General features: G+C 37.3%; 2 protein-coding genes across 9 annotated transcripts in view; both read right to left on the bottom strand.

The window, feature by feature from the left end:
* The window catches only part of ankrd28a (ankyrin repeat domain 28a), a 38,160-nt gene extending 32,677 nt beyond the window's left edge, over positions 1 to 5,483 (bottom strand). For both annotated transcript variants that reach the window (XR_013203840.1, XM_077230113.1), the window contains exon 1: positions 5,275 to 5,483. Coding sequence is in view for 1 of the 2 variants with exons in the window: in XM_077230113.1 (XP_077086228.1) it covers positions 5,275 to 5,298 (24 nt within the window). In the remaining variant the exon portion in view is untranslated. The remainder of the gene's footprint in view (positions 1 to 5,274) is intronic.
* A 2,587-nt stretch (positions 5,484 to 8,070) lies between these two features.
* The window catches only part of snx13 (sorting nexin 13), a 30,485-nt gene continuing 14,713 nt past the window's right edge, over positions 8,071 to 23,842 (bottom strand). For 2 of the 7 annotated variants that reach the window (XM_077230059.1, XM_077230057.1), the window contains 19 exons: positions 23,406 to 23,494; positions 22,517 to 22,600; positions 22,300 to 22,438; positions 21,923 to 22,011; positions 21,418 to 21,517; positions 21,131 to 21,327; positions 19,733 to 19,837; positions 19,510 to 19,642; positions 18,840 to 18,877; positions 18,685 to 18,754; positions 17,969 to 18,111; positions 16,329 to 16,436; positions 16,128 to 16,238; positions 14,647 to 14,808; positions 14,333 to 14,401; positions 13,345 to 13,490; positions 13,185 to 13,253; positions 12,992 to 13,104; positions 8,071 to 10,574 (listed from right to left, as the gene is read on the bottom strand). In XM_077230059.1, coding sequence (XP_077086174.1) covers positions 10,342 to 10,574; positions 12,992 to 13,104; positions 13,185 to 13,253; positions 13,345 to 13,490; positions 14,333 to 14,401; positions 14,647 to 14,808; positions 16,128 to 16,238; positions 16,329 to 16,436; positions 17,969 to 18,111; positions 18,685 to 18,754; positions 18,840 to 18,877; positions 19,510 to 19,642; positions 19,733 to 19,837; positions 21,131 to 21,327; positions 21,418 to 21,517; positions 21,923 to 22,011; positions 22,300 to 22,438; positions 22,517 to 22,600; positions 23,406 to 23,494 — 2,198 coding nt within the window. In that variant the 3' untranslated portion in view covers positions 8,071 to 10,341. Of the gene's footprint in view, positions 10,575 to 12,991; positions 13,105 to 13,184; positions 13,254 to 13,344; positions 13,491 to 14,332; positions 14,402 to 14,646; positions 14,809 to 16,127; positions 16,239 to 16,328; positions 16,437 to 17,968; positions 18,145 to 18,684; positions 18,755 to 18,839; positions 18,878 to 19,509; positions 19,643 to 19,732; positions 19,838 to 21,130; positions 21,328 to 21,417; positions 21,518 to 21,922; positions 22,012 to 22,299; positions 22,439 to 22,516; positions 22,601 to 23,405; positions 23,495 to 23,842 lie in introns of all 7 variants that reach the window. The other 5 variants (XM_077230056.1, XM_077230058.1, XM_077230063.1 and 2 more) reach the window with 3 other exon arrangements.

Here is a 23,842-nt window from a genome sequence, read left to right as displayed (position 1 = left end):
TGAGTGAGTGAGTGTGAGAGAGTGAGTGAGTGTGAGAGAGTGTGAGTATGAGAGAGTGTGAGTATGAGAGAGTGAATGAGTGAGTGAGTGAGTGAGTGTGAGAGAGTGAGTGAGTGAGTGAGTGTGTGAAAGTGTGTGAGAATGTGTGTGTGTGTAAGAGAGTGTGAGTTAGTGTGTGTGAGTTAGTGAGAGTGAGTGAGAGTCTGTGTGTGTGTGTGTGTGTGTGTGTGTGTGTGTGTGTGTGTGTGAGTGTGAGTTAGTGTGTGTGTGAGAGAGAGTGAGTTAGTGTGTGTGTGTGAGTGAGTGAGTGAGTGAGTGAGTGAGTGAGTTAGTGTGTGTGTGTGTGTGAGTGAGTGAGTGAGTGTGTGTGAGAGAGAGAGTTAGTGAGTGTGTTAGTGTGTGTGAGTTAAGCCCCTTTCACACAGCATGTTGATCCCGGGAAATTGCCAGAACGCCTTCTGTGTGAACGCAAACACGACCCAGGATTGATGCCGGGATTAATGCTAGTAACATTTCCGGGATCAGTCCCAGAACGCGCGCTGTGTGAACAAAAGCAGTAATCAATGCCGTGTCGTAATGATGACACTGAAGTGAAGTGAAAGCAGGATAGTGAAACGGTACGTAATGCGCTAGTTTATGATCGAATCAGAGAAAAAAAATGCACAAGCGTGGTTTCTCCAGGGAGAAATCGCAGCTCATAAGCAAACTAGATGCTGCTGAGAAATTACATGTCACATCGTTGTCACGTGAAAATCACTGGCAGTGTGAATGAACCAAAATCAAACGAACCCGGGTCAAATCCCGGGTCACTTTATCCGTGTATTTTCCGGAATCTCTGTGTGAAAGGGGCCTTAGTGAGAGTGTTTGTGTGTGTGTGTGTGTGAGTGAGTGAGAGTGCGAGTTAGTGTGTGTGTGTGAGTGAGAGTGTGTGTTCAGTCGCTGTGAGATCATGTCTGATCTGTGACTCATTCTCCAGTGACTTCTTCATCTCATCACCCTCCTCTTCCTCTCTCTCTCTCTCTCTCTCCATCCCAGCACAACAAACTGCTGACAGCCTGACACACTCGTTAATGGAGAGATGTGCCACACACACACACACATAGAATTATTAATCAGATGTGATTTCTGCACAACACAGTGTTTCTGACTTTTGAAACCACTGACGGCAGTAAACAACCAAGAAAACCACTTTTTATAGCTCAAAAATATCAAACTAAATCTCTGAACACCAGAAAATGCACAGCAACACATTGGCAACCACTCACAACACCCTAGATGACTTCTGCATGAGTGATGTTCCTCAGACAAGGTAAAGATGGAGCAGAGATGATGAGATTGATCAGATGACACTGGAAGATGAGCATAAAACCAGCATGTCTGAAGACTCACACGTGTTCTCTGTGTCTGCACATATTCCAGAGGTCAGGGATCGTCACTGTAATCATGTCACAGTCTACAACATGCAATGCTGCTTATTTAAATCAACTTTCCACAGATAGTGGACAAAATATAACAGTTACAGGTTGTGAGGAAATGAAGCTGTCACACTTGGGACCAAATGTTGCTTTGTATTTAGTCATATATTCATAGGATATTTACCAAACAACAAAGTATTCTTTTCCACAATAACTCCGAGAACAAGCTTGATGAATGAATGCAATTGAGAAAAGAGATTGAATTATTTACTTGTTTTCGTTTGATGTGATTATAACTAAAGTAGGGTTGTTAATGTTAGATATAACTTCATCTAATGTCTCTAACAGTTATATCACATAGGATTTTTATTTATTTATTGCTATAAATAAATTAATAGAACATAATTTTCCCCATCAATTCAGGAAAAGTGTCTCATTACATTAAAAATGCAACAGCGGTTCAGCGGGTAAAAGTAACTTAAAACGACAAACTAAACAGTAAGAATTGCAATATAGTTATTGTAATCATGAACTAAAAGAGGGAGTTTACAGTTAATGTCTTGACAATTAATTATGACTGCAATGCATGATTGGATGCCCATTGCCCACTCCCCTAGCTGATGCCACAGTATTATTTCAGGAACTGCAGGAATCTGTTGACTTTTTTTGACATACTGATGCAAGATACAGCAAAACAAGTTCCTCCCTGAACCCTGGAGTTATGAAATAAGATCTGAAGATGTGTAGTTCATATCAATTGTTCACTGAAGATGTTATGCATCTGTAGAAACCCTGCAGCATTGAACCGTCCTCTAAGCTCCGCCCCCTGAGCCCCTGCAGCCAATAACGAGCTCTTATACCCGAGAATGCAACCAATGAAAACCTGCCGTCACAAGCTGCCTGCCAGATACAGAATCTCATTACACACACTCTGACAGTTTGTGTTATATGGCTGATAATTGCCACTGTGAAATGCTGTTTAAGATCCAGTGCAGAATGTAACCTGAATCAAGAGAAATCAGGCATCAATACAAGCTAGTTTCAGACTTTTGAAACCTGCCATCGATAGACTTTACGGACTGAATATGATTTGTTTAGTATCAGCCAAATCAGAGGATATGATGTGCAGCTCTGAATGTGACCTTCACTGACAAAAATATCATGCTAGACACAAGCGTATCCATACGTTTGTGACAGATGTGTGAGTGAAACTGGATATTTAACGAGGAAAATTTGTGTTACGCATGGAGTTTGCAATTTAGCAGGTGAGTGTAACCTATTTTGCATTAAATTACTATTGACAAGACTCGAATCTGATGCGTTTTTTGGATCTGCGGCGAATCGATCACATGATCCGCTCTGTGTTTCGTGTCTCTGGACCGGAGCTGCAGCGGTTCACGTGACAGTAACATGAAACCAGAATTCATTCGCTCCAATGAAAAGATTATTCACACAGTCTGAATCGTTCCCTATCGCCTATATAGTGCACTATGTGCAATTCAGCATGTAAAAAAAATAGTCACAGCTGAAATCAGTCACTACTTCAGTGTCTATTTATAATCTAGGGGGCGGAGCTTCAGATTCTAGAGAGCATTTGATTGGACAGAAAATCTGTTGAGAAGCTGAAGTGCAGAGTGATGTCATCAAAATCAGCGAACGTAAGAGACTGTACGTTTTGAACGCTCATGTCTTCTAAATGTGAATTTCGTCACTGTTCTGGAGAACACTAGATTAAAGTAAACCTAACATATTCATACTAAAAGCCAAAAACATTGAAATATTGATTTCATGGGGACTTTAAAGGGGAACTCGGCAACTCTAGCCATTTCTTCGCTGATTTTCACTTTTGTTGTCGCATGTTTTCTCAGCGAGCTCCCCCTACAGCTGTGAGGCGTATATTTCACAACACTGTCGTAAACAAACTCACTTGCGGCCCCTCCTCCCCCTTTCTACCGCTGCTCATGCGCATTTGTTATTATCGGAGCCGGCCAACTTTATTGTGTGGAGTGTGTCTATCGAGGTGGGTAATACATCATACACATTGAGGGCGGCGTGTGTGTTTATGTCTAATTTCCATAAAGCAGTTTGTGTTTCTCGCTCGTTCTTGCTTCTCACGAGACTTCCTATTTCCAACTTACCGGGGCGTTAGTCTCCATGTTGCAAGGTTGGTTTTCCACCTGGGAACGTTGGGGGAGCGGGGAAAGTCACCATTCACACCAGAACAGGTTATTAAACCATCCAAATGATTTCTAAACGCTTTTATTAAGTTGAAATAGTTGCCGAATGCCCCTTTAAAAGTCTCAGAATTGAGTCTAAAGGGATTTGATGATGTCAAACGCCCTCTAGTGTCAATTCATGATAACAGTTTACTGTACAAACATATGCAGTGTGTTTTAGCTGTGCTGGTTTACACTGGTGTAGCTGGTCTGGTCTTATGGGTTTATATGGGTTTTAGGCCCTGCAGGACAACTAGACCAATGTAACCCAGTACAGTTCAAGTCCCAGGCTTGTCTTTCAGCAGGTTCTGCTGTTTCAGCATGCAAACAAAGACTACAGCTGCTGTATCTGAAAGACACTTCCTATGCGTTTTCACTCGTTTCTAATCTATCAGTCTCGTGCTATTTATATGGCTATTACAGAATCTCACAAATATCACTCATCTTATGAAGATTTTATGTTTTGCATGAACGCTTCTGTTCGGTCACTATCAACCTAACCTAACAGCCCAAAACTAAGTGGGAAAGGGTTTTATAAATGCAGGTTTGGTTTAGTTGCATGAATGATGCTTCATTTAATAAGCAGACTGCTGTTAAACTTTCTGTCCATCATAATTTCCTCATGTTTTATTTAATAAGCCCAGCCACAATTTGTCAATCACAGATAATGATGCAGATCAACTTTACTGTAAAATGGCAAATATTGAACATGACTGTTTCCTTCTTCCTTCGCAAAAAAGGCAATTTAAATTAACTGCTAAATAGATTTAAGACCATTAAAAATCGTAATAATAATAACAATAATTTATTAAAAAATAAATAAAAATTTAAACAAAATGGCAACGTCAAAAAATATAAAAATATGCTAATTTAGCAAAAAAGACAATTTAATAAAAAAAGATTTAAGAGAATTAAAAATATAATAGTAATAATAATAAATGAATAAATAAACAAATTAATTAGTTTAAAATATAGATTTGAATGTAAACGAAATGGCAACCAGTCTACGGAAGCCCTAAAAGCAATTGCTTTTCCCCCCTTGTTTTTTCGTGATATCGACATAAAAAAGTAGTTGTTTTTTTTCGTTTTCAATAATTGTTTGATTCTGAAACACAATTCACTCTGAGAGTCACTCTCGCTATACTGCCACCCGTTGGCACAGTCGTGTAACTTATAGAACAACTTTTATTATGTCGAGATCAAGAGAAAATTGAATTATTGAAAACAAGAAAGAAAGAAAAAACCATGGCTTCTGAACCAGTCAATGAAATGACAAATATACAAATATTATTTTTCTTATACATTCATTTAAATTTAAAGTTAAAATGTTTATGTTGCAAAAAATTAAATGTCCATGTTATCCTTTTTGAGCACTACGCAGATAATACGCACATACTTTAAGGGTATTAAGGGCAACAATTTAAATGCTAGGTAAACTGAATAATTAACCCTTAAATAAGCATAGAATGCATTAATGCAGCAACGCATCAGGCCATTTGCAGCAACAAACCCAATGCTGAACCACTTAAACATGCAATTAGGCTATTAAAAGCGTAGCCCTCTGTTTGATTCACTCTTTCCAGTTGTGCAGCTCGATGAGAAAGAGATGTGAGCACAGGTGAGGTGAGCTGATGATCACAGACCTGCTCTCGGAGCCGCAGCAACATCTTCTGTCTCCTCCAGCGCCGGGATTCATGCGCAAATGTAGCCGGACTGGCGCTTTAAAAGCCTAAAAGAGTCCGAAACATCTCAGACAGCCGCGGGATAATGTTCTGCTACACATGCCAGGGCTTGAGTTTCCTCTCCTCTTCCTGAAATAGACAAACACAAGCGGCACAAAACACAGAAGCTACGAAAGCTCATTTCTAGTGTCTCCACTCTGCGGTAGAGGCACTCACTGCAGTTACAGGCCGAGATCGGTAGAGGGCGCCGAACACAAGCTCATGTCATGAACTATTATTATGAAAGTAAAATTATCGGAATCTATTAATTATGTAGCCCAGCATTACATCCACAAAATGCAAAAAAAGCACGAAATTTACTATAACTTTAATAAAATATTAGAAGGACTTTTTTTATTTACCATTACACTATCACTGATACATTATTAGTGATATGTGATGTTCTTATCATGACGCAAAAAAGAGAAAATATTCATATTTATTTCTAATATTTATTTTTTAAACAAGAACATACACAAGTGGGTTGTTAAATTATATAGATATTCAAAGTAGGCTACAACGTTATGGTATAATAGCCTACACCACTATGCTACTTAAGAATGATTCATGTTAAACTCAAATGGGACATTGATCTGAATAGGCCTATCTAATGTTTGACAGCTTATCAAAGATTCTAGCGCTGTCGCTTATTATCGTTCAAGTTGACTCGATTTCACTCGATCCGGAAGTAAAACCAGAGTGGAAGTTCTTTGTCGTGTGAAAATATCTATGCCTGACATTCCACAACAAAGCGTAATCGAGGACGCTCGTGATTGGCTGAAACCGAGTGCGATGCAAAGTGACGTCACCGATGTTTCCTTTCCTACCATGTTGTTGGTTGTTTTTTTCCTAACCAAACTGTCCAAAAACTGTTCAAATATTAATACAAGCTGAATATTGTGTTCATTTACCTCGTCTTAGAATCAGTTCACTTAAAAAAAAGACAATAACTTCTGCAAAGGAGTTATTTATATGAACAATATACATTTAATACATGTATTTTTATTTAATAATAAAATTAATTAAACAAAATAATTTGATTGTAATCAAATCATTTAAAATATTTAAAAATAAATTAAAATATAAATAAATAAACGTGTATATTTTTTCTAGCTCAATACAGAGGTGATAATGTCTCCAGTCTTGGAAATGTTCAGATAAACTTACAAACAACATATACTCTTATAGACTGCTTTGGCATGCGAGTAATGTGGAAGTCAGTGCTTTAGGGTGTAGTTTCAGACAGATGGTCATTTCTCCTGCTGGGAAACTGTGGCTGGAATAAGAAAAGGAAACTGGCCTCTTGGGTAGATAAAAATACTACAGCTCTGTGTGTGTGTGTAAAAATAGCAGGAGTGTCACTGAAGCACTCTGGCCTTTAGGTGTGAGGAAGAGCCTGAGGTCTTCTTCTCACAACCTGACACGTGTCTAAAACGATCCTTCCCATAATAACCACAGCTGAATCTAGAAATGAGCACGTTCATTACTGCGTGCTTTGGCGCCACATTGATGTCACCAACAATAATGCCAAGCAATGCAAGAAGAAAACATCCTCCAAGTGCTTTAAAGGTGCAGAAGCTGATTTACGAGAAACCCTGTTGATATTTGAAATCACTAAAAACAAACACGCATTCAATTATTGAATGAATTCAATTTATTGCAATAAATGGAATAATTATGTCTGGAACTTAAAATCAATTAAACAAAATACATAAAGAATAAACAATCTGAATACACAAATTGTTAATACATTTTCATGTAATTTCTTTAATTGTGGTTGTTGTTGAGAGAATTTTCTTTGCATTCAGAAATACTAATTATTGTTAGTATATAAAATGTTAAATATCAGTTTAAAACAAAAGGAATTCAAAATGGGGCATTTTTGTATTCACATTTTAAATATTGGTTGGCATTTTAACTCTTACCCGCCAGCATTTTGATCATTTTCATAAAACTTTCATGCCCACCACAATATTTAAACATATAATATGTCTAAAGGGTATAATATGGCTTTTTATTCTAGCTCCATGCATTCTTTTTTAACACTTAAATGTGGGTAAAGTTGAATAATAATAAAAAAAGCAAATTTTTTACATTGTCCTAAACCTCTTCCTGGGTCAACATTTCATTTGGTAACGTTTGGCAGGTTGTATTTATATGTTTGATTATGGATTACACATGCATAAGCAATGCTTCTATCACGTATATAAGTATATATTAAGCAGATCATATCAGGGCTAATTGTTATAATTATTATTTAATAATATTATTTTTTTAAATTAAAACACTATACATTTTTCTATTGGAGTTTTCAAATGTACTAAACAGCTAATCATATTTTCAGTTGTTTGATGCCTGATATATCTAAAACAATAATTATATCATGAGAATGCATTTTCTGAAAGATTTGACACAGTTTTGAAAGAGACTAAATGGTGTAGATTTTTATCTTCCATAACAAAAAAAATATATATAATAACATTAAATCCATTATTTAATTCCTTTATTCTGGTCAAAAGATCTTAAATCAATGCAGGAATCAATTAAATCAACCTAAAATGTTTTAAAACAGACATGTCACACACACACACACACACACACACACACACACACACACACACACACACACACACACACACACACACACACACACACACACACACACACACACACACACACACACACACACAGTAAATGATAGCAGTCTCATCAGGGCAGTGAGTTGGAGTTAATTTTATTAGTGTTATACTGAGTTAAGCTGCTCAAAATTAATGTTTTAGAAGAATAATGCAAACACTCTACTCCTTTTAGAGTCCTTTTCAGTCCATTAAAACGACCATGACATTCAAATCGACTTACTTCGTTAAAGAAAAATAAGAAAATATAATTGACAGTACATTTAGGCACACCGCTGACACATACTATACAACAATACGCAGTTCATTTTCATAGATTCATACAGACAGGGATTCAGAAAAAACATCAGATGAAGAATCTGAAACATTTGCATCAACCACTGAGTGAATTTAAAGGGGAAGTGTGCTCCCGTGTGACCAATCACAGCAGATTTGAGCTTCTCAGTGCCAGCCAATCACAGTAGAGAAAGAGTAAACCTGCCTGAGCTGGCCACAGGAAACAGACACAAATAAACAACATAAACAATGTTCAATTAAGAGTTTAAGTGCTATTTTTATTTTTAAAATGACACAATTAGTTATTGTCTATTGGCATCAATATCTGCAGATCTGAACCAGGTCTCAAGGATGAAGCTCATGAAACCCGAGACTCCAAAATCAAAATAAATTATATATTTGCGTAAAGACAAAAACTTGTTTTTTTCGCCACGACAATTTCGGATCCAATTCTCATTACTTAAATTGAAAGAAAAATCTAATTATTATTACATTACATGAAAAATAACTTATTTGTATTTGTTTAATAATTGATATTTTTACATGTATTATTATATAATCATTTATTTTAATTGTAATATGCATTCATTTAGCATCATAGTAATGAGAATTAAGGAAGGAAATGTGCTTAATCGTCATTAAAAAAATAACGTTACAAAGCAAAAAGAAAAAAGGCATAATTGTCTTTATGCAAAATATAAGTTACGTACTTTTATATAAGGGTAAAATATGACTCGTGCATGTTTTTGCAAAGTGTAGATATACCATAAGTGTGACTGGAGAGTGTTGAACCCGTGTGCTCTAACGCCAGACGACCTCTGACCTCTGCTTGCATGATTTGAGCCTCCGTTCACCTACAATGTGCTTTCACTCGATCCTAAAAGCAAATCACGCCAAAATCCATCGTCAAGAAAACGGCAGGAGTGACGAAACATTAAAAAACAACAAAAAAAGCATCCCCAACACAAACATAAAAGCCAGACTTATAAAACAAGTCCTTTAAAACAAGCCATTTACAACAACGGAATGTTCTCGTGGTTTTTGAAGAGCTTCGTGTGGTTTCGGATTTTCGCTTCTGAAATTCTTCACCCGAATATACTTGAAAACTATCCCATACACGACTATTATTATAGAACATGCATTAAAGAGACATATTGCACAACAAAGAATAACATATTCTCTGATTAGGCCAGTCAAGATCTCCTTGATGTGTGTGTTTGAGGGGAAGCTACGTCTACAGCACACGTCTCTTTGTCTTGGATTTAAGGCTCTATATCTCACACGCAAACAGTCTTCGGCATCGGACAGTTGCAGTTTAGTGCTACACTTGCTATTCTAAAATAAAGTAGTTTTAAAAAACAAACAAACACATGTACACGAGCCTTTGATTGGGTTATAAAAACAGGACACACACACACAGGCTCACTAGAGGCGGGTACATTCGTTTAAAGCATTTCTCCGTATGCGCTGAACTCCACGTAGCCGCCCGAGACGGCCATGCAAACACGCTATTTGAGTTCCACCATCTCTGTCCCTATTTGATGTGTTTGAGTCATTTTTATGTTCTATGTAAGTGAAAGGCTGATGGGCGTGGCCGGTTTTAAACCCCACCCACTCTATGCAACCGATTGGTTGGCAGGATAACATTACGCTTATTTCAGTGTCAGTGCCACATAACGTTTTGTAAATACATTTCTGCTGACCCTCATCATACGGTTCTACTTGTAATGAGTGTTAAGGTGCATAGGTTGGTTCGGTCAGATTTCGTTCACCACACTGTATTGACGATGAGTTCGACCACTGCCGAATACAAAAACAAACCCAAAAAAATCGTGTGCATCTACACAGTGTCATCCAAACAAACATCCTAACGGAGAGAACGCTCGCTCAGTGTTCAGTCTTTAGTGGTTCAGAGGTGACCGAAGTGTCGGACAGTGCGCTTCATGATGGTAAAATGAATCCTCAATGCTACGGCCGTGTCAATGCAGTGCTTTAAACGAGGACCGCCAGGAGGCACTGAGACGCCTCCGTTCGCTGAATCCTCCTCTTCTGCGTCGGCGGGAGAATCGTCCGTCTGTCACCTCTTGTGCAAGCTGCGCAATTTTAGTGAGTACTTAAGTACACGCGGCGAGCGCGAGTGGAGCTTCACGAACAGATCGGAGAACTTGTACTGAGGAAACAAGGTCTCCAGGAAGCCCTCGAGAAAGACGTAGACCAGCCGCCGGTTCAGAGACTGGTGCTGGAACATGTCGAAAACACGCAGGATGCCCTTGCGCGTGGTGTCCGCCCCGATGATGTGCTTCAACTCATCTGATGGCAGGAGAAAAGAGTCAAAATTTCAAGTCAAATGTACTTGTATAGCATAGATTAATCGCTAAAAGATCACAATCTTGATTCAAGCTAGGGCTGTCAAATAAAAATTTGAATTTCGAATATTCGTCCATTGCAAAAACCGCGCATTCGAATTTTTGTTGTGTCAAGAGGTGCGCGAGACATGATGATGACGTAACTGACGCGGTTTGTTTTTGTTAGCTCATCCATTATACAGCGCGGTGCAGTGTGGCTGCGGTCGTTGTTAATTTAGACAAAATGGCGGGAAAAGGCTACATGCTGATGAAAACCCTCTCAGTTGGGAGCAAAAAGCATGCAACGACATACTTTACTACACCTGGCACCTCGGTCAGAGCTGAGCGTGTTTTCATCAGCTGAAATCATTGTACACAAACAGCGCTCAGCACTCGCTGCAGATCAAGTGGACCGCCTGGATTTTTTGGCGAACAATATGTAAGGCCCGTTCACACCGGGACGAATTTTTAACGCTTCCTGATTAAACTAAGGGCGCCAATGTGAGTATGCACACCGACGCGAAAAACACCACACGTAAATCCGTAATATTTAAAAAAAACCGCCTCGGGTTCGTTTTTTTGGTTTGACGCGCCATCTGACCAGTGACATTGGCACTTTTGCTCACGTGTCTGGAGCTTCTGAAGTTACAAGTAAACACATCTTGGGGGCACTCAAACACAAAACGGTCTTGCCAAGCACACATACGTAACGGCGAAGAAGATATACGCCAAGTAGCGTCTTCACACTGCCGGGAAGAAGACGAGGAAGATGCAAGCCAAGATAAATGTAGAGCTGCTGGTCTCGTTGGTGTCGGAACATAAGCTTTGACATCCCACCTTCATGTTTTTGCCCATCGAAATATGTCCCAGCTGCTACTACAGGTAACGCGTCTCACCAAACAACACTTACTACTGCTCTTGGTAAGGAGTCATTCACACAGCTCGTGTTCTTGGTTCAAAAATCCCTTGAGAGCACAATAAAATGGAACAGAATCCAGGGGTCTGGATATTTCTGTTTTACATTAAGCGCCATCTAATGTCAGGGAATGAATTTGCATGTTCACTCGGGTCATCGTCAGACAAAATCGCTTGGGTGAGAACACAAAAAACGCATTGAAAAACGCTGGCGAATAACGCGCGCCGATATTCGTCCCAATGTGTACGGCCCTGTAGATAGTGTTTCTGAATGGCAGTTTGCTATTTTGTTGTGTTCATGTAGTCGTTACGCTTTCTGTTTAAGTGTGTTTTCTCAGGTTTCTGATGCACTTGCACAGTTTTATGCACTACTGTAACCTAATTTTCTTTGCATGCACATTAAAGAAATTATGTTTTATTTAAGAACAATTGTCTCAAAAGTTAATGCACTTTAAAAAAGTGAATGTCATTTCATTTTAATAAAAGATGCGATGCTTGATTTCGTTTATATTTGATTATTGCGCTCGCTTGCGTCCTCTTGTTGGCATAGGAGACAATACAGTACTTTTTTTCCTCTGACTTTGAATTTTGCTAATATTTAAGAAATTCAAATTTAGCTTTCCAGCCATTTTGACAGCCCTAATTCAAACACCCACGCAATCTCATTCCTAAATGACAATGATTCTCCTGTGTCTATAAAACCTATAAAAAGCAGTTATGTATAAAACAGCTTTACAAAAAAACAAACACTTCATTTCAAGCACACAGTATTGTTATGTCTGTGTTAAAAACATTCAAATTATTACAAAATTATCAGTGTCTATTCCAAGGATATAAACACTGATGTCTATGGAAGCAATCAAAATCAACTTTTGAAAGTAAATTGATGCTTCGAATATTGATTATATCCATGACATTGTAACGCCACTAGGTGGTAAAAGTGACTGTTGAAAAATGTATTTGTCTTTGAATCATTCAATCAAGAGATTTGTTCAAAAATGATGATTCATTCAGTAAAGAAATAAGTGAAGTATTTGAGTGAGTCATTGACTCATTCACTCAAACAGTTTAAAAAAAAATTCAGATTAATCACACATTTTAAATAGACTGCAAAAATTTACATTTTGTTAGAACCTCTAGTAAATTACGTTTATTGATGCTTCAAATAATGATTTTATCCATAACATTGTAACGCCACTAGGTGGTGAAAGTGACATGGATTTGTCTTTGAATCATTCATTCAAATGAAGTATTTGAGTGAGTCATTGAATTTTTTTAATAATTCAGATTAATAAAACATTTTAAATACACTACAGCAATTACATTTTGTTAGAACCTCCAGTAAATTAAGTTATTTTGTTTAGTTTGTTTTATAAAAAAGCAATAAATTAAAAAAACGTGATTCTTAATTCATCCAGAATCATGCAGCTCTAGTATAGCACTTTCCACAATATTCATTGTCAGTACCTGGCATGATGCCCAGGAGTGTGGTTTTGGCGGCGACCCGCGTCCTCATACGGAGGCTTTTGTCTCTGCGTGGCGGCGTCTCGGCGAGAATCCCGTTCGGCCAATAAGAGTCTCTGAGGAGTCAAAAACCCAGTCAGAAGAAGAACCAGAACCATATATATTTCAGAACAGACAGTACGCATGCAATCCTCACCTGAATCTCTTCACATAATCAGACACTTGCTCAGGCGAGGTCATGTAATCGACATGATCCACGATTTTCCTGCAGTGAAGCAAAAACAATTGTTTGCCGTTGAATAGAGAGGAGAAATACATAAAGCCATAATGCGCGCGAGTACACGTGTCCATCGCACCTGTTAATTGTGTCTCCATACGTCGCTTTGATGAGCTGCTGTAGGAGGTTTTTGATGTTTCTCCGCAGCCACTGATTTCTCTCCTTCAGGTCAAACACTTCGTCCATCAGCAGCAACATCACCCTCAGAGGAATATTATCATCCACCTGTGCAACCAAACAACATTTATGAAACGCACAGATCCAACTCTAAAAAATGCTTAGATAGACCACATGCAAAATCACTGAACTACCAATAAACAGCGATGGAAACTAATCAGGGTAAAAAAGGTGACCGACGCAACCCTCATAGAAGGGTCTGAGGTCCAGGAAGACTTTTTTTAATATCATCTTTAAAATGTGGATTTTGCATTTACACAGCTGTTATTATGGTACCCATTCAAAATGACTATATTTGTTAAATTATAAAAGTAAAAATCAATAAACACATTACTATGCTAATAACACTATTGTACTGTAAAATGGAAAAAAAATCTTTAAAAACAAATGATCATTTTATATAAATTCAATAAATTAAAGTATTTAATAATTATAATAATATTTCTATATTCTTAAAATTTACATTTCTATGGTTATAATAATATTGTACTGTAAAATGAAAAAAGTATTTAATAATAATAATAATTAAATATTTTATCAAAATATTTAAAAAGTAAAAAAATCCAAAAATAAATATATTACTGTGGTAATAATACTACTGTACTGTAAAATATCTTTTATTTTATTTAATAATAATAATTGAAATTTTAAAAATGTAAAAAAAATCACTAATATTAATACAAACATCATCATTTCTTTGCTTTTAATCATTAAACTATAAGCCTTCTACTAGAATTGTTTACTTTAATTATTCATTATTTATCAGTGCCTTAAAACATTGCTATATAAGACACTATATTGCTATACAAGGCACTGCTATATAAGACAACAAACCTCTTGAGGCTGTGTTAGAGTGATTTGGCCAAGTTTTTGATGTGATGTTGACTTACGTTGTCGTCCAGCTGTGCCGAGACGCGGCAGTGTTCGGGATCGATGTCAGACTTTTGGATTAGAGGAACCTGTGGAGCAGAAACATCTGGAGTTCATGACATGCATTCACTGATAAAAATTCATATATTCAAATAACGCCAGTCGAGCGCCAACATATTTGTCTACATATGCATGTGAAATTACTGACTAAATGCAGAGACAAAGTTTCCCAGTTATACAAAAATAGGCTAAATAAGAATGTATGTAAAGCTTCCAGTTTTTGAGGTCTTTCGCATTTCTCGATGTGTTCTGTGATTCTCTAGACGTGTTCTACCTTAAATATGGATTGTTTAATATCCTGGCCAATTTTCTTAAAATCCTGGCCCATGTCCGCCGAGACTTTGGACACTCCATCAGCCAGGCTGTCCGGCAGTGACTTCACGGCATTGGACACGTTCCGCATGGAGCTCCGGAGGGGATTCACAAACGTGTCCATCTGTCCGAGTCCAGAGAACAGGACAAATTTACAAAAACTGCGAATCCCATCAGACAACATCTATGCCGCTCCCCTCTGGATGAATACATCGGGTTGCGTTCAATTTAATCACTGCTAGTCGCTATGTTAGTATCCAACTGTATCAAGACGTGGATCATGGGAACTTAATTGTCTTTGCCACTGCTAATCCTGCTCAACTTTCCCGCTCCACCAGTGGCTGCTTTTCCTCGTCGTCCAGAATCGCAAACTGTTATTGAATTGAATGACTTTTGGCAACTCCAAAATGCTGTTTGTGTGAACGCACCTTTAGTCTTTCAATCTCTCCATCCATCTATTAATCCATCAAAAGTGTGACAAGAATATCAAGTCCGACACAGTTTGTGTTTTAGTCTATAGACCTTATGTGCCAAAGAATCGAGGGCGCCGCCATCTTTAGAATATTGTCTTCGAACTTCCGGTTTTGCGGTCGCTCTGTATATTTCTATGGCATCGCTGTCCAGGAGTAATTCGCTGTTTAAGTGCATTTACTTGATGACAAAGTTAACGAAAGTTATCATGAGGATTGTAATATTTAAATCAGATGTCTTAACAAATGTCAGTAGACCGGGAATATTTTAAAATGAGCCGCTCATTTATAAATACGCAAGATCGCTGTGAAAATACAGACCGGAAGACAAAAGACAACGAGCGCAGCGCTGAAAAGAGGCGGGGCTACATAAGGTCTATAGGTTTTTCATTTTTCAATGTATTAATGATTTCTGCTGCAGTGTTTTGATACAAGTAGTTTGCAAAAATATACACCTGCATTAAAAAAAATTGAGGTCAGAAAGATTTTTTTTTTCCCAGCAAGTTTTATTCAGCAAGGATGTATTAAATTGATTGGTAAATTTGAGCAGCAAAATCATATTAGAATGATTTCTCGTTCAAGGATCATGTGACACTGAAGACTGGAGTAGTGATGCTGAAAATCCAGCTTTGATCACAGGAATAAATTACATTTTACCATATATTCATTCACATAGAAATAACCTATTTTAAATGTTAATAGTATTTTAAAAATTGTACTCTTTTTGCTGTATTATTGATCAAATAAATGCATCCTTGGTGAGTAGAAGAGACTTCTTTCTATTGATGAATTGAAATAAAAATGGATAAATATGATTCTTTCTAGTGATTATTTGGTAAAAAATTGTTTTTTTTTTTTTTTTACAAAAAACCTTCCCTAGACTGTTTTACATCAAGAGATTTCTGGCTATATCTGGATATATACACCTTCACTGATTATTCAGAGCATATTTTCGGCATGTGGTGTTTCTCACCTTGCGTGCAAAGTCCCCTTTGCCTTTGCTGTACGCTTTGTTTTCCAGGAAGTCATAGACGTAGGGTATCAGCATGGGACAGGCCTTCACCAACTCAGGATTCAACAGCAGCTGTGGGACAAATTCAGCTCTCAGCAAACCTGGATCAAAACACCTGAGCTAGCAGAATCCCAAATAAACACACGTCCTTATCTGACCCACCTGTAAATATGAGTTCAGGTCCCTCTTCCTTTTCTCCAAAAACTCCCTGTCCATGTTGTTAAAGGTCTTTTTGCCAGGAAGCTTGAGAATCGGACCAAGGCTCTCAAACTAAAGATAGGAAACAGATCTCAGATCCACTGCACAAAACAAAACAACTCCACAAAAGGCATTTAGGTCAGAAAATGACTTTGTTTACACTGGCAGCTCATATTTTTAAGCTTATCCAGACTAACATGGAATCTTGTGTTTGCAGAATTAGAACACTATTTTTCCTACACTTCCTTTGTCCCATCCATGTTCGTTTAGTAAATATTTTGGCTAGTTAATTATTCATCCACAATCAGCACAGAAAATGTAGAAAAATGTTGATTAAAATCTGATTTTTACAAAGGCAATACAAGCTACATCCATATATATTTTAAGATATGTTTAAATTCAAATCGTTGTGAATTTGTTTCGAGAACAACCAAAATTAAAGCAATGATAAAAATACCTATTTTGCTTATCCACCTTATTCCTGACGAGTTTACTGCGTTTTGAATTATAGGTAGCACTTCGGGTTTGGGAACTTCAATTCAAAAAGACTAAAACGAATAATTTCAAATCATAAGGTTGCCCTACAAATAAAGTTTATCCGTCAGTTTGACTCAATGAGCGATCAGTTTTCTTTCATGTTTTATTTAAGAATAACATGAGAGAAACGTAACTCTTGGTATTTTAACGTGACATGTTATAACAAGAATATCTATGGCAAGAGCTCTTTTCAGTCACTGCATTCTTTTCCTCATGATTATTTTATTTTTTCCTTATGAATTCCGCTGTAATAGTATGAAAAAAGGTCAACATACACTGCACATTTGTGGTCTGTTCTCCCGATTTAATTTACGATATATCATTAATAATTCACTGGAATGCACAAAGAATCTCTCTTTTTTTTCCCTCCCCAAATCCTCACGTCTCTTTCCAGGTTTGTTTTCACAGGTAAATACAATTTATTATCTGTCAAAATGACTGAAATCACTTTGAAATAGTATCACGCAATGCTGAAGTAAAAATTTTTTTTTATTATTAAGGCAACGTATGTTACATAATACAGATTACCACAGTAATATTTAACTGACCGATTTTGCTGTGGAAAGATGCTTTTGGGGTTATCTTTTACACTTTTAAAAGTCCTTTTAATATTCTAAGGTTGAAGGGTGAGTAGAATAATGTAATGTCATTGTACAGTTTAAAAATATATATTATTGCGTACATAGAGCTAGTCTTTCACTGATTGTTTACAACTTAACGGAAGTTACACCCATAATTCGCGCAAAGCGCGAACAAACATTTGTTTGTAACAAACATTTATTACAATTGTCAAACATTTATTACAATTGTCAAGAATTTATACATCAGGGTGGTTTGTTGTGCTGCCTTTCAAGTTGTACAGATTACATTTTTAATACTTTTTTACTATTATATAGTAGAAAAAGGTAATGTCAAATGAAAAAATACATAATAAAAATAGCAAAACATAGTTAAAAAGTAAAATCTGCATAACAAAGACAGTAAAACATTCTGAATCTACCCTGATCGGTGACGCCTGATGTTCATTTATAGGTAAAACTCTTCAGCTTTTCCCTCGATTCGCTCACCTGCTCCGTGATGCGCATGTGGAAGTCGTGAAAATCGCTGTAACGGCGGTACGTCTTCCAGATGTCCTCGCTGCCGTCAGAGTTCTTGCGTATGACGGTGACGGTGTAGAGGGCGTACGTCTTCCCATGATCGTTGCAAACGCCTGCCATAGGAAGTTGGTTTAGAAAAGCATCAACTACAGGGAGGCAGGAGCGATGGGAATGAAGGAGCAAGAGCCGGCAGTGGGAAGAGAACAATAACGACAAGACAGACATACAGCAGAGAGAGAACGACAGAAGACAAAGCAACAGAGGGACAGAGGGAAAGAAAATGAATGTAAGAAAACAAAGAAAAAAGGTTGATGGAATGATAGTCACAAAATAAGATTGAAAAAGTGGCAGGAAAAGTGTTGCATCTTTCAAATAAATGAAGCTTGAAAATGAGAAGAAGTGATGACTAGAGAATAGAGGAACACACAACATCTCTTTAAATCACACAGACTTCTACCTTTAATAGAATGTAACTGAATTAAATAGAAATCAGAACTCGAAGAACATCTGCAGATGAAAATCATATTTCACCCCAAAATTAAAAAGGAAAAATAAATTATATTATGCAAAAAGAAGATGAACAAGACAGAAATGACTAGACGCATAGTGAATGATTAGGACACAATGTTGAACTCTTGAAACAGTAAATTTTGGTAAAAACAGCAAACAAACAGTAAAATTCTCACCTGTATCAGAGATAAAGGCATGAAGCTGAGCAGACTCATCCACGCTCCCGCTGCTGAGATCATCTAATGACTACAAAAAACAGACATTCATTAGAAACAAATCCAATACATTCAGCACAAAGTATGTAAATATAGATAGGTTTTATTTAACATACTAAATTAATGCTTCCTGTTGGAGACCCGTTGAATGACTCTGGAGAAACAGAAAAATATTATTTAATTTCATGCTACGGTTACGCAAATCTAGATACATGTTTACGTCCTACGAAAACGGAGGTATTTGAAAAGGATGACGCATGTTTAGTCATGTGATGCATATCGTATCAATAGATATCTATGTTTATACCAGTATGTACCTGCTGTGCTATTCATTTTCACAAGATAAATGTTACTTTGTACAATCTTCATAATACATTTCTGCAAAGATGAAAAAGTTTTTTTCATGTTTTGCTGAAGGACAGCAATTGTGTTTTAGACCACACATGAAGTGGTGAGTGAGTTCGACTTGAATGCATCAGTAAGTGGTGAGATATTTTGCAATTAAAATGATCGTGCCAGAAGAATAATATGTGAAATGTATTATGTCTGATCATTTGGTATCATCTCAGTGAGCTTTTATTATGTTTTTGCATGTGCATTAAGATGATTTAAGCTTCAATGTGGACGAGAGACTTTTGGAAAACGCTTGAAAATGCTAGTGTGGACGGAGAACACTTTGAAACGAAAATGCCGGATAAATGTAGACATAGCCTTAGAAAATGATGCACAAATACACTCATTGTTGCTGTCATAAATGACTGATGTGATCCCGTTTCGGTTTCTCACCTAAGTCCCCATCATCAGACCCCCTGAAACTGGGTTCCTTCAGCATGTCCAGCTCGGCCAGCATACGCACATACAGCGGGTGCTGCCTAAAAGACGGGTAATACCGCTCATCCTTCAACATCATATCATACACCTGAAAAACACAGTGAGCTCAATTAGCGGGTTGTTATTGGTTATACTGGTCAGAATACACAAATCACACATATATGCACAGAAAACACACCTTTCTCTGGATCTCATCAAATATCTCAGGTGTGGGATCCTCTTTGCTGAGTTTTTGAGCCAGTCTGGTTACGGATGCTTCATCCACCTCCACCCTAGGAGAGGCCTGAGTGAAAAAGAAAATTACAGAAATTATCACTTCATGGACCTACTAGAAAAAAAAAGTGACCATCTGACTGACATGTAATGGATTGGGCGATATTACCAAAAACGTATTTCACGATATGAGAACATTTATTTCACGATGATAATAAATGAAATATAGTTATTAAAAATACAAACAAAGAAGTAAATTACAAACAATAGGATAAATACACTAGAACAAAGACACAAAATAAAGTTTGTCAGTTACAGTAAGTTTACTTAACATGTAAGAAATACTGCAGAAATTAAAAATCAAGTAATCACTGAATGGATTGTGAATACAATGATTCTTATTAAAGCTGCAAAAGTTATTCATTTAAGAGCAGTGATTTTCACTTTGTCTTTTGTTGTTTGATTAACATTAATGACAGACGACAGCAGGTATATTAGGACAGGTATATGCTGTCACTTTAAGACCTGAAGCACTGATCTAATAATGTGTTCACACGATGGCCATTCTGACACAAATGTGTATTTGACCATTAGAGAGCAACAGGCCACGAAAAAGAACTGAATTTGGGATTGCATGCTTTTCTGCATGCTTCAGCGCGAGTGACAACATTGATTCTTTTTCATGGCTTACTGCACTGACTGCATTTTAATGTTTCTTTATCACTCTAATGTGTCAATAACTTCATGTAGTACTGTGCTGCACGGATATTTACATACCACAATATAAATGATACAGCGAAATCTCTAACGATAGACACTTTATATCTTCGCTTGCATATATTTTGTTATACCACTAGGCCCTATATGCGACAAACATAAGTTGTGTATTAGTGAAGTTTAAGAACCGGTAAATCTAAGGCCTAGTCCACACGGACACGGCTATGTTTGTAACCGGAGTTTTTCCTCCTGTGTTTAAAAAAAAAATCCTGTCTACATGAAAATGCAAAAACACGCTATCAAGCGTTGTCAAGAGCATGCCACACCAGCAGGCGGCGATATAACCCTAACCGTAAAGCTACATTGGCCAATCAGAAGCCGTCAGCGGCGCACAATCTGACGTCAAACACAGCGGATAACGGCACACACTCTGACGTCGCAAGGCAAAAACTCCGGTTTTACTGTCTACACGACGACACTGCAACCGGCGTTTTTGAAAATCCTCACCCTGGCAGGGGTTTTCAAAAATGTTCGGTTTCAGTGACCTGATACTGTGTTTCCGTGTGGGACGAACGGCCGAACCGCGTGAAAAGAGTCACGGTTATAAAAATACCCGTGTCCGTGTGGAGTGTGGACAAGGCCCCACCTTCTCAGACAGGTACTGGTCGTAGACGCCCACCGCAGCGGCTCTCAGCAGCCCTTTGGTTGTAAGGCTGCTCTGCTTCCTTCCATCTCTCTGACTGCTCTGTAGGACCTCCAACTGCTGCTGTGCCGTGACCCGGTACCCCTCCACCGTCAGCCAGAAGAACAGAACTGCCTGACCACCCATGTGCTGCATGTAGTCTACAGAGAGAAACATAAAAAGCAATAAGGGATGAGCTGATGATGCATTTCAAACGAGAGGACAGTTTGTGTGCATCCATCTAGACTCACCCATGAAGAACTGCAGTGCAATGTTATGCACTAGGATGTGTTCCAACGCAATCACAACCAGCTTCCCAAAATTAGCTGCGAGTTTCAAAGCGTCAACTTCCTGTTTGGAAAAAACAACCAAAACATGTTAATGATTCTGAGGGTGAAATGTTAAATGTCAGACAACTGATATAATTAGTTAATAATTAAGAAGATGATGTAAAAAGTTCATAAAAAGTTACATTTTAAATAATATAACGGTAATTATTTATTATTTCATTTGTCTGCATAATTATTAGTATAAATGTTATTAGTTATATAAAACAAATGAAACTCCTACAAAACAAATGCATTAACAGTGCAGACTGAAACTGCATTAGGAGCAATTGTTTAATGTTTAAAAAAATCTGATAAATATTCCTAGCAAATATATATTTTTTTTAATTAATGAATTATATGATTTTCTTAAACAATTTTAATGAATTATAAAACAGGAAGTGTAAATGAAACAGGGGGATTCGGTTACCTTTCCTGATTGTAGCCTTTGTATCCGTGTTTCACAGACTTTCTTCACAAAAAGCAAACTATTGATTTGATTCTTTATGATGTTGATATCTGTGAGTACAGAGAGAGAGAGAGAGAGAGAGAGAGAGAGAGAGAGAGAGAGAGAGAGAGAGAGAGAGAGAGAGAGAGAGAGAGAGAGAGAGAGAGAGAGAGAGAGAGAGAGAGAGAGAGAGAGAGAGAGAGAGAGAGAGAGAGAAGAGTAAACAATGTTGGTTATTATGAAGCCCTGAACTTGCTCTCATGTTCTCCAAAATAAACCCCAGAATTCATTGTTTACTTTCCAAACCAATGAAAAAGCATATGTGTGTAAACATAAGTGTGTAGCGAGTGTGTGTCTACCATCTGCGCCCGTGTCAAGAGATCGGAGATGCTGAAGCTCTTCCAGGACTCTGTCTTTGACGGCCTCCAGCTCAGGCGGTTTGTCCGTCAGCTTTAAGATGTTCATGAAGGCCTCATAGTTACAGCTTGAATCACGAATCTAAACACACACAAAATGTTTTAAAGAGAAAGCATAAACATTTACAACACACTCCTCTACTATAAGAGCAGGTCTCACCATCCAGATGATGAACTGATTGATGTAATCCGGGTCACTGAGCTGGTTAATTAAGGGTAGCAGAACTCCTCTGGCCAAAACTTCCTGCAGGACATCAAGCAATCAATCAATTAATCATCATCAACAAGTTTGTCCAGTTGCAAAACACCAAGGCTGGAGCTCTTATCTTGTAGTCTCAGAAGCAAGACCTGTCAGGACCACATAAGCCACTTCATGAGTTCATAAGTCCTGATCTCAAAACAGAATCCTGCTTTCGTAAATCCCAGATCTGGTGTCTTAAAGGATTAAATAAAGCTCTATCAACAGCATCTGAGATATACTGTCAATAACCGTGGATTATTTAGGCTGCATTTTAATGGAATATAGAAGATTAAAATACAATGAGTGTTATTTTATATATTATAATAGTATTTTTTTTAAATAACCTTTTATTTTTATACTTTGAGTTATTTAAATGTTAGTTCAAGGTTTAGTAATTGTGTTAAATGCTTTTGTCATTTTTATTAAATTTTTTATATTTCTATTTAGCTTTACTTTCTTATTTCAGCTTTAATAAATTTAGAATTTCAACTTATTTATTTCAGTTAGTTTCCAAGGCAACATTTCTTAATTTTTTTTAAATGATGTTATCTAATATTTATATTCTACTCAATTTGAAATAATGAAAAATATTTTAAATAGTTTTAATCAGAAGACAGAAAATTTTACAGGGTTTAAAAATCAGAAAATGCTTGCATTAAATGTATGTTTTATGGGTTCGTCCATGTAAACACTGCTTTACAGTATTCCTCCCCCCTTCATTTCTTTAGCCGGCCATGACTAGTTAAGAGATACAATATTATTTGGATGCATTTGGGACTGATTTAGCATGTGTGTGTTTATGTCTCACCCTGAGGAAGTATCTCATATTCTTGTTGTGGAAATCTCCAGAAGGTAGTAACAGGTACAGCAGCACTTCACAGAGATCCCGTAAGTAACCTGCACCAAAAACACACTACAGTCAAATCTACAGCACAAAGACAACAAACAGGACAGTCTGATCCTCACCCAGAGCTTTTGCATGGTTTTTGTAAGATTAGCACAAATAAAATAAAGTACTGCATGTCCATTCAAAACAAACCAATACAATCTCAAATTAAATCATGCATCTCGGAGTCTTTTACTTAATTAAACAGGCTGTCGCACACATTCAACAAGGACTTAGTACTGCTTATCAGCACAACAGGGTAACTACGATCATAAAACAGGCAAGACAAGTTTTATTCAATACGTACTGAAAAAGGTTTATGTACCAACATATCCATACATTCGAATTACAGATTACTG

The sequence above is a fragment of the Siphateles boraxobius genome, unplaced genomic scaffold (assembly GCF_051911475.1).
Source record: "Siphateles boraxobius isolate OS27281-9 unplaced genomic scaffold, OSU_SipBor_1 139, whole genome shotgun sequence".
Lineage (NCBI taxonomy): Eukaryota > Metazoa > Chordata > Actinopteri > Cypriniformes > Leuciscidae > Siphateles > Siphateles boraxobius.
The sequence above is the reverse complement of the archived record's forward strand: the minus strand, read 5'-3'. Positions and strand labels throughout refer to the sequence as shown.